Genomic DNA, 10,629 nt, shown 5'->3' with positions numbered 1-10,629 from the left:
GAAGGAGCCGGCCCCGCCCCCGGCCCGCCCCCCGCCCGCCAATCCCCCGCCGCCCGGGGGCGGGGCTGGTCCCGGAGAGGCCAGGCCCCGCGGGCCGGCCCAGAGCAGCGGGAGCGTAGGGAGCCCCTGGGTGGAGAGCCGCTGGTCGGGAGGGCGCGTTTGAGTCTTGGGGGGGTGGGGGGGATGCCTCTGTCCGAAGCAGACTCCCTGGGAGCCCCCTACACCCCGAAGGGCGCTGCCCTCGCCTCCCTGAGCCGGAGGGGCCCTCCAGCCGAGCGGAGTGGGGACTGGGCAGGGCGCAGGGCTGAGGCCAGTGAGATGCCTGAATGGGGGCTTGCAGCACCCCCGGCCTCCCCACCTCCTCACCCTCGCCAAGCAGAGGTGGGGTAGGGATGGGGGGGGGGGGGGTCCCTGCATCAGTCTGTCTTCATCCCAGACATTCAGACGCGACTGAGGCTGAACAGATGGGACAGGAGCCGGGGGACAGGAGGGAGCCAGGCTCGGCTTGGGCCTTGCCGGACCTCCCTGGCCACGTCCCCATTTCTTCCTTTTTTAAAAATATATTTTATTGATTTTTTTACAGAGAGGAAGAGAGAGGGATAGAGAGTTAGAAACATTGATGAGAGAGAAACATCGATCAGCTGCCTCCTGCACACCTCCCACTGGGGACGCGCCCACAACCAACACACGTGCCCTTGACCGGAATCGAACCTGGGACCCATCCACTGAGCCAAACCGGTTTTGGCCCCATTTCTTTATTTCTGAGTAGGTGACAGCTGTCAGTCTGCCCACGGGAAGTGGGCCTGGGACTTGGTGCCCTGGAACAAGGGGTTTGGGGGTGGCCCTGTTTTGGGCTGGGGGCTCCCATACCACCCTTACCTGCTTCCCACCCAAGACTTTGGTGCCCAGAGGTGGGTGGCGGGTGTTAAGGCCCCCAGGCCCAGCCGGCAGGGAGCAGGGGGAGGCCTGGACCTGGGAGGTGAGCTGGGGGGTGCATTCCCAGAGCAGCTGTGTCCCGCTGGGAAGCCACTGGCTCTGACCCTATGAATCCCGTGGCCTCCGCGGGCCCCAGCCCGGGTGTCTCTGTCTGTGTGGCCCCCTCCCTGGTGCTGGGGGACGCCTGACCCTGTGCTCCTGTGCTGGGAGTCAGGACTCCGGAGTCTCTTCCTACTGACTCACAACATCGCCACAGCCAAGCCTCAGCGTGCCTCAGTTTCCCTGTGTGTCACAGGAAATGGCTCCGTCTTTCCCCATGGCCTGAGGGGGGGAGAGGAAGCTGGGAGCCAAGGGCAGGGGATCGGCTTAGGCTGGAGGGCCAGAGGCCTGGGAGGGCCAGAGACAGGCACTAGGGAGGGGCAATGGCTGAACACCTCCCCCCCCCCCCCCCCCCGCCCTCCCTCGCCTGAAGGACGGACGGACTGGCTTTCCCTCTTGATCTGGAGCTGGTGGAATCCCCAGGTCAGAGCTGACCTTGGTCATGAGGGACCCCACGACTTTCAGCCTCCCAGGGGCTTGAGGACTGACTCCCGGGGGGGGGGGGGGGCAGAGTCAGGTGGAGAGGTTCTGACCAGGGTGGCCGGCCTGGCCCATCTCCCCTCACAGAACCCGGGGCTCCCAGGAGCCATTTGCAAAGGGCCGGTGCTTCTGCCGGCAGTCGGCGAGGGCCAGGCCTGGCTTCAAGGTCACTCAGCATGTGGGTGTTTAGGTCCTCAGCCGGAGTGGAGGGGCGGGGGTGGCTGGGCTGGGCTGCTGTGGGAGGCCGAGGCGGCTTGATGTGGGGTCCCCGGCCAGGCCGGGCGGGGGAGGGCTGCCTGTTTGTTGATGCTGGGCCTGGGCCGGGGCCAGGGCAAACACGGCTCCCAGCCTTTCCCGCCACCTGCCCGCTCTCCCAGCCCGGCCCGGTGGCCGGACAGCTGGCAGCCAGGACGGGGCCCAGCGCTGCGGCCTTCTCCCAGGGCCCGAGGGAATGGCCGCCGGTCCGTGCAGCGGGTGGGGGCAGCCGCCTGGAGTGGAGGCGGGCGGAGCTTTACGGCTTCATCTCAGCCTTCGGCCCAGCCCCCCTCACGCCCCCATCTCCCCCCCACGAGCCTGCCAGGACCCGAGGCAGGGCTCAGGGTCCCAGGGTTACTCAGCCTTCCTTCCGGGTCTGGACCCCTCGCTCTCCTGCTCCCTCTTCAGTCATGTCCTGTGGCCTCTGGGTAGACATCCTCCTCTCCCCATGCCACCCTCCCTGGCACCACCATGCCACCCTCCCTGGCACCACCATGCCACCCTCCCTGGCACCACCATGCCACCCTCCCCTGGCACCACCATGCCGCCCTCCCCTGCCACCACCATGCCACCCTCCCCTGCCACCACCATGCCGTCCCCTCCCCTGGCACACCAGCCACACAGTGAGCCCAGACCCTGTCTGCCAGTGAGGCCCCTCTTCACCCCACTCATCCTCCCCAGAGCCCAGTGTGGGTACTCACTGACCCCGCCCACAGGCCCCCTGCAGGCGCCCCTCACACCCTCCCTCCCTGCCCCTCCTCCCAGTTGGCCTCTCCACCACCACCGCCCAGCCGGCAGCCACTCCCACTTCTGCCTTCACTTCCTCCTGGTGCCCTACCCCACCCCACCTCACCTCCTGAGCAAACTCCTACTCATCCTTCAACACCCAGATGGAGGGTCACCTGAGAACCCTCTTCCTATGGGTCCCATGGCTGCTCGCCTTCTGTCCCCACCGCCTAGCCCAGCCCTCTGGGCGCCCTCTCTCCAGCCCTCTGGGCGCCCTCTCTCCAGCCCTCTGGGCGCCCTCTCCCCAGCCCTCTGGGCGCCCTCTCTCCAGCCCTCTGGGTGCTCTCTCCCCAGCCCTCTGGGCGCCCTCTCTCCAGCCCTCTGGGTGCTCTCTCCCCAGCCCTCTGGGCGCCCTCTCTCCAGCCCTCTGGGCGCCCTCTCTCCAGCCCTCTGGGCGCCCTCTCTCCAGCCCTCTGGGTGCTCTCTCTCCAGCCCTCTGGGTGCTCTCTCTCCAGCCCTCTGGGTGCTCTCTCTCCAGCCCTCTGGGTGCTCTCTCTCCAGCCCTCTGGGTGCTCTCTCTCCAGCCCTCTGGGTGCTCTCTCTCCAGCCCTCTGGGTGCTCTCTCTCCAGCCCTCTGGGCGCCCTCTCTCCAGCCCTCTGGGCGCCCTCTCTCCAGCCCTCTGGGCGCCCTCTCTCCAGCCCTCTGGGTGCTCTCTCTCCAGCCCTCTGGGTGCTCTCTCTCCAGCCCTCTGGGTGCTCTCTCTCCAGCCCTCTGGGTGCTCTCTCTCCAGCCCTCTGGGTGCTCTCTCTCCAGCCCTCTGGGTGCTCTCTCTCCAGCCCTCTGGGTGCTCTCTCTCCAGCCCTCTGGGTGCTCTCTCTCCAGCCCTCTGGGTGCTCTCTCTCCAGGCCTCTGGGTGCTCTCTCTCCAGCCCTCTGGGTGCTCTCTCTCCAGCCCTCTGGGTGCTCTCTCTCCAGCCCTCTGGGTGCTCTCTCTCCAGCCCTCTGGGTGCTCTCTCTCCAGCCCTCTGGGCGCCCTCTCTCCAGCCCTCTGGGTGCTCTCTCTCCAGGCCTCTGGGTGCTCTCTCTCCAGCCCTCTGGGTGCCCTCTCTCCAGGCCGGCTGGCCGGGAGGCCCTGCAGGTGAGCGGGAAGCTGCTGCTGGGGAAGCCCCCGGGGGCCTGTCTGGGGTGGGTGCGGGGGTGGGGGGGTGGGGAAGGGCCCCTGGATGGAGGAACCAGCTCGGCCACAGGAAAACGGGAGTGTGAGCGGATTAGCCCGACGGGTCAGAGCTGTGTGCTGGGCGGGACACGGGCCTGGGGTCACGCTGGGGGTTTCTAGGGCTCCACGTGCCCGGGTTCGGACCCGTGCCTACAGCTCCTACTACCCGGCCCCGCCTGGAGCCTGGGGCACTCCGCCTCGGGCATGAGGAGGGGCTCAGCGGGCACAGTTCAGGGGAGGAGAGCGGGGACTCCTCCAGTCCTTCCCCAGCCCCCGTCCCCGAGCGGGTGACCTCTCGTCCTCCAGTCCTGGTGCCCGCCCTCTCTCCCCTGAGACCTGGCCCAGCTTCCCTGGCCACTGAAGCGGCTTAATGAGCCCCAGTCACACGGGCCAGCGAGTGCCTGCGGGAGGGCCGAGCCCCCACGGCTACCAACCAGGCCCTGACGTCAGTGCATTCCCGGCTGCCAGGCTCTAATCTCTGCTCGAGGCCGGGCCAGGTGAGTCCCGCCAGAGCCAGAGCTGAGGGCCGCGAGGTGGGGCCGGATGGTGGCGGCCTGGGTGCCTGCAGTGGGCGCCCCTGCCCACATCCCCAGGGCGTGGCCAGCGCTCTGAGCCTCTGCCCGGGGCTGTGGATCAGGGTGTCATTACACTGGGGTGCTGAGTGGGCCGGACACTTGAGGCCAGGTACCATCCAGCCCCTGGGACCCAGGAATAGGGGGAGGACCAGGCAGAGGGGTTAGGAATGCATGGGAGGGGACCCCTGGAGGGAGGTCCAGCCCTGCCTGGTGTTTGGGCTTCTCTCTGAACCCTGCCCAGGAAGGCCGGGGCGCTCACTACCTTCCTTCCAAGAGCAGGCGGCTCTGTGGGAGACCCGAGGGGCCCCCTCGAAGCCAGCGCCTCCAGCTCCTCGCAGCTTCGTCCTCCTCCTGTCTCTCCAACGAAGTCCTGTCCGCCTCTCCCCGCCCCCCTCACTCCAGCAGCTGGCAGAGGGACAGCCCTGCTCAGCCGGGCCCAAGACCACCCCGCGGGGGCCCTAACCCACTGGCCCAAGCCCCATCTTCCCCTCAGACCTTTGAGCAGCACCAGCCTGGTGCCCATGTGTCCTGGGCTCCCTACCTTCCCAGTGTCCCCCCAACCCCGTGCTCAGGCCCAGGCACCTCCCTCTCCCCTCCAGCCCCCCACGCCGCAGGCTCACAGCTCCACCCCGGCTCCGATAGCCAACGGCCTCCTGGCGGGTGTTTCCCGTGGCCGCAGGCCTAGACATCAGCCTCTGGTTTCCTCTGTGCTCCCAGCTTTCGGGGGCCTCACGTGCACGCGGCCATCAGACCCGGATGCTGTCGCTGAGCCTCCCGCCTGCGGACGCCGGCCCCACGGGGCAACGAGGGCACGTCTTCCCCAGGGACCCCCGGCCCACTCACACCGGTCCCAGGAAACACGTGTGCCCCTATATGTGTTTTTGTCAAAAATTTTAATGATTCGTCTTTTTCTAGAAGCAGATTCGGAAAATATCACTGATGATCATGTTCCCCTTAAAGTCAGGAAGATAAAATTATACATTGTTTTAGGGGTAAGAGAAATACTTAAGCTTAAAGTAATATTTTGCATTTTAATATACCTACTGTCAATTATGCCCATGTTTTTTTTTCAACTAAAGTTATGGGAGAAAATAGTAAAAACACACACAGCGCGTACAGGAGGGGACGTCTCTCCTTCCGCCCGCTCCAACGCGGCGCCAACGGCCGCCGGGGCCTCTTGGATCTTGTCATTCTTTAGAATTCTGATACTTTTGCACATGGATTTTTTCGCAGCCATTTTGGGTTTTAAATGTTGCCTTAACATATTATTTGATTGACATTTCTGGCCCAGCCTCACCTTTTGCACCAGAGGGAATCCTCCTTGGCCTCCCCCAGGCCCAGCCCAGCGATGGTGCCCCAGCTTCAGGGGCTCCCGAGAGCCATCACCCTCTGCAGGCCAGGCCTCCAGCTGGCACTTGGCACGTCCCCGCTGTCCCCACCCCATGCCCCCTTCCCTGCTCCTGCTCCAGGGAACGGTGGCCCCCAAGCCCCTGGGCCGGATCCGCCCGGCTGTGCCAGCCAGATGCGCTTCCACCTCAAAACTCCCTCTTGATCGAAGACTGTCTGTGAGAACATTGCCCCTGGCTCCCCCCCCCCGCCCCCCAGGGAGAGACACACGTGGGTCCCTGAGTGCCCCCTGCCATGGCAGCCAGGTGCTCCCACCGGGAGGAACGGCCTTGTGGCCGGCCTGGCACTTCATATATACCCACAACTCGGGATAATCAACACCCCCCGCGCCCCAAGAAAGGACAGCCGGCCGATGCAGAGGTTTATTGCCTGGAGCAGTGGTCGGCAAACTCATTAGCCAACAGAGCCAAATATCAACAGGACAACGATTGAAATTTCTTTTGAGAGCCACATTTTTTAAACTTATACTTCTTCTAACGCCACTTCTTCAAAACAGGCTCGCCCAGGCCGTGGTATTTTGTGGAAGAGCCACACTCAAGGGGCCAAAGAGCCGCCTGTGGCTCGCGAGCCGAAGTTTGCCGACCACGGGCCTAGTGCATCTAGCCTGGGTGTGAGGCCTGCCGCCGCCTCACCGGACAGAAGCTCCTGCCCTCGCCTGCAGTGAGGCCCGGCCCCGGGACCAGCAGGTGCCGGTGGCTGGTGAGAAGCAGGGCGTGGGGATGAGGGGACGTGGGCTTTGTCCCCGAGGGGTCCGGCATGGCGCCGTTATTCCTGCCAGGGAGTGAGCCCTGAATGGAAAGGGCAGCGAAGCTGCTGGCAGGAACCAGGGTCACCTGGTTGGCTTGTGACCCCACCTGATGGACCCCCTCGGGGCCTCCATCCCGTCCCAACTTCTCTGCCGGGCTGATCGATGGAGCTGGACTCTGCCCCCGCCACCCCTCAGGACAGTGCGACCATTGGCCACCGTGGGTGTCAACAGCACCCGCCCTCACACACCATCCCCTTGACGGGTGGCGGGAGCACCGCGGGCGGGTGGGTGAGCAGGGCAGGGAGCTGGTGTCCAAGGACAGCGGGGCAGGGCTGTGGGGGCAGGGGCTGGGGGCTCCTCTGAGGCTGGTCTGTGGGGAAGGGTCCAGCACGAGTCCCTCCCTGGCACCCAGGGGCTCCAGGCCTGGCCCCCTCACTGATTCAGGGGCCAGAGCTGGCTTCGACTTTGGACCCCTGAAGGGCTGGGAGGGCAGACAGGTGTCCGAGGTGTCACATGGAGTGGGGGGCTGGACCGGGCTGGTGATAAGCAGGCCTGCTTGGAGGAGGGATCCCGCCTGCCCCCTGCCAGGCCTGGAACTCGAGAGGGAGGGCTGTTTGCGGAGCCCAGACCCCCCGTGAGTCACGGCCCCGGGCGGGAGGGCAGCAGGAGATGGGCCAGCGGACACTGCTGAGTCACTGCGCGCCAGCTGCCCCGAGTCCTGCCGGCTCCTAGCTGGGGCTGGCTGCCGTGGGTCCTGCGGCCGGTGCCGCCGGCCGTGAAGGGCAGCGCTGGGCTTGGGGGCACCGGGGGCCACAGGGGAAGGGCAGGAACTGCAAGCTAGTGGGACGCAGGGTTTGGGGCTGGTGGCTGGTGGGGCGAGGGGGGCTGGGCGGCAGGGCCTCAGCACATGCACGGGTTCAGGAACCTTGCCAGCCCCCCAGCCCCCACATAACCGGGCTGCGGCTGACACATCGTGGAGGTGGGTCTGAAAGCAAGGACACCTGGGGCCCTGGGGCCCGGTCCAAAGAGATGGAGTGGGCGGGACTTGTGGGCCAGGGGCGGGGCCTGGGCCAGGGGCGGGGCCTGGGGCAGGGGCGGAGCTTGGGAGCAGAGGGGCCGGGGAGGTGGGCTCCGGCAGCGGCGTGGGTGGGCTGCAGTGAGGTGGCGGGGGAGGGGGCCGGCAGGGGGCGGGGGGCGCGGGGCGGAGGGCCGGCCCCTCAGAAGAGGCCGCAGTCTTTGAGGTTCTCCTTGATGATGATGTCGGTGACAGCATCGAAGACGAACTTGACGTTCTGCGTGTCGGTGGCGCACGTCATGTGGGAGTAGATCTCCTTCACGTCGCGTCGCATGTTGAGCTCCAGGAACTGCACTTTGATGTAGTTGCCCGCGTCCTCGTATGTGTTGGGCCCTGGGGGGGGGGGCGGGGAGGAAGGGGGCGCTCACTCCCGCCCACCGCGGCCCCGTGGAGGAGCGCGGCGAGCCGTGGGGAGGGCGCCCCCTGGCGGCCGGGCGGGCTCACCGTCGTAGTCGGGGAAGCAGATGCTCAGGTGCGCCTTCTTGATCTTCTCGGAGAACACGTCCTTCTTGTTGAGGAAGAGCACGATGGACGTGGTGGCGAAGTAGCGGTGGTTGCAGATGCTGTTGAACAGGTGCAGGCTCTCGTGCATGCGGTTCTGCGGAAGGCGGCGCTGTCGGGCACGGGGGCGCGGGCAGCCCCCAGCTCTGGGCGCGGAAGGCTTCGGGTCAGCCCCCCCTCCTCCCGAACCCCCGCCGCGGGGCTGTGGCTGCCTCCGCTCCTCCCCGGACGGCTCCGAGGCGGCGCCTCACACCCGGGCCGCCGGGACTCACCACCTCGTCGTCCTCCACCAGCACCATGTCGTAGGCGCTCAGCGCCGCGATGAAGATGATGCACGTCACGCCCTCGAAACAGTGGATCCACTTCTTGCGCTCCGAGCGCTGCCCGCCCACGTCGAACATCCTGCGGGCGGGCGGGGCCTGAGCCCGAGCCCCCAGCCCCCTGGCCGCGACCACAGGCCTCCCCTCGCCTCCCAAGGCTGGAGGGGGCGCCCCCAGACCCGACGGGCAGCGGGCGAGGCCGGGCCTCTCTGCGGGCGGGTCGTCCGAGAGGGGCGGGTCCCTCCTAGAGAGGGGGCCTCGAGGCGGTGACTTCGGGGGCAAGTGGGCAGGCGGGGGGGGGGGGCGCATAGCGCAGGCGGTACCGGAAGTTGAGGTCCTTGAAGGAGAACTGGGTCTCGATGATGCCGGTGGTCTTGACACGCGAGCGCAGCACGTCCTGTTCGGTGGGCACGTAGCCCGGGGTCACCAGGCGCGCCAGGTCGGAGAGGTAGCTGCGGAGAGCCCGGAGGCTGGGTGGGTGCGGGCGGGCGGCAGGGCCCGCCCCCCGCCCCGCCCCGCCCCGCCCCGCCCGCGCGCTCACTAGCCCGCCGAGTCGTTGAGCTGGTACTCCGAGGCGCGCTCGAAGCAGGCCTGGATGCCCGCGTCCTCCCACAGCCGCTGGATGATGTCCGACATCTCCTTGGGCATCGTGCCCTCCTCGATGGTGTCTGCCATGTGCACCAGCTTCCGGGCGTCATCCTGGGCGCACAGTGGGAGTGGTGGGTCGGGACCCGGACCCCGGCCCAGCCCCGCGCCTCGAGTCCGCGGAGGCCGCCCCCCCCGCTGGCCCCCCGGCCCGCGCCCCGGCGCACCTGGCGCGCGGAGTCTCCGTACTGGATGTTGAGCGTGGTCATGGCGCGCACGATGGCCAGGATGGACTGCAGCGTGTTGCCGTAGATGATGGCGATGAACTCCAGGCACTCCTCCAGCGAGTACCCGTCCTGGTGGATGATCCTGCGGCCGGGGCGGGCCGGGTCAGCGCCTCCTCGCGGTCGCGCGGGGAAGGACAGGCCCTGCAGGCGCGCACGCCCCGCCCCACCCCGCGGCCTCCCACGGCGGGGACACTCACTTCATCTGCTTGACGATGGTGCTCTTCCCGGACTCGCCCGCACCTGGAAGGGAAGCCCCGCCTCTGGGCCGCGCTGACCGCATCTCCCCCCCCCCCCCTCCCGCTCCCAGGCCCGGAAGATGGCTAGGCCGACCCAGAGCGCCCGCCTGGTTCCCCCTCACTCCCAAAGCAGGGCCCTGACACCCTGGCAGGAAGACGTTTGCAAATGTCAGGAGTGTCTGGAGAAGCCTGGCGGAGGGGACCCACGACCTCAGCTGGGCTGGGGCGCCTCCGAACCCAGGTTTACGCAGGCTATTGGTTTGAGACCCAAAAGAAAGCCTGGAGCGCCACCTTGTGGGAATAGTTGGTACCGCAGCACGGGATTATTGGAGCCGGGTCAGCCCAGTTTCTCCCCTGGGGTAGGGAGTGTGTCCCTGAGGCTCAGAGGGCATTAGCGCCTTTGGGGGGAGGGGGGCGACGGGGGGAGGAGACAGCTGACAGCCCCCCTAAGCCTGTTCTTGCCAGGGCGCTGGGCACAGTTAATGGGATTTCTGGCTTAGTCTCTGGACCCTGGAGAGCCTGGGTGGAGCCTGCACCCCCTGGGGAGTGGCAGAGGCCTCCAGGCACTGGTCCCCGCCTTGTCCCCTCACTGCCCTGGGACCGTGGGCCTGCTTACGGCTCCCCCCGGGCCTTAGCACCACTCCTCCCCCTGTAGCTGCTTTGCAGGCCCGCCTGCAATAGAGCTCTGGAACCCGGGGCCGTTGTGCGTGGCTCTAGGTGGTTCTAGAGGCTGCCCACACTCGGGAGCACTGTGACCTCCTTCCCAAGGGAGCAGCCTGTCGTGGGGTTTCCCAGGAGGCCCTGGATTCAGAGCAAACGTGTGCCCAGCACCCACTTCTCCAGGGGCGGCTGCCTGAGGGGGGCCCTCTGGAGGGGGTTCCACGGCTGGGCATGCCGTGGGGAGCCAGGGTACCGGATCCGGGCTGGCCAGGGCTCCCACTCTGTTCGCTGCCTGTCACAGGCTCATCCTGCTTCCCAGAAGGGGTGCCCGGCCCCCCAGGCCGCTGACCGGTGGCAGGGCCCTGGGCCACACCCCTACCCAGAAGCAGCAGCTTCACGGTCCGGGCGTCCTTCTCAGCATCCTCTTTCAGCTTCTTCTCCAGCTCCCGCGAGTGCTTCTCCTCGGCGCTGGCCCCAGCCCCCATGGCCGCAGCCGGAGGAACCGGTCAGGGGCTCTTCCGGA

At 67.2% G+C, this 10,629-nt stretch overlaps 1 protein-coding gene across 1 annotated transcript; it reads right to left on the bottom strand.

Moving 5' to 3' along the window:
- Positions 1-6,007: 6,007 nt before the first annotated feature.
- Positions 6,008-10,629, bottom strand: GNAT1 (G protein subunit alpha transducin 1). Its single transcript, XM_079794894.1, has 8 exons — positions 10,486-10,629; positions 9,408-9,450; positions 9,151-9,292; positions 8,880-9,037; positions 8,662-8,790; positions 8,291-8,420; positions 7,962-8,115; positions 6,008-7,850 (listed from the first exon to the last, which is right to left on the bottom strand). Exons 1-8 carry the CDS (start codon positions 10,589-10,591, stop codon positions 7,660-7,662), a joined length of 1,053 nt encoding a protein of 350 aa, XP_079651020.1. The 5' UTR covers positions 10,592-10,629; the 3' UTR covers positions 6,008-7,659.

This window comes from Cnephaeus nilssonii (assembly GCF_951640355.1).
Source record: "Cnephaeus nilssonii genome assembly, chromosome: 17".
NCBI classification, from domain to species: Eukaryota; Metazoa; Chordata; class Mammalia; order Chiroptera; family Vespertilionidae; genus Cnephaeus; species Cnephaeus nilssonii.
The sequence above is the reverse complement of the archived record's forward strand: the minus strand, read 5'-3'. Positions and strand labels throughout refer to the sequence as shown.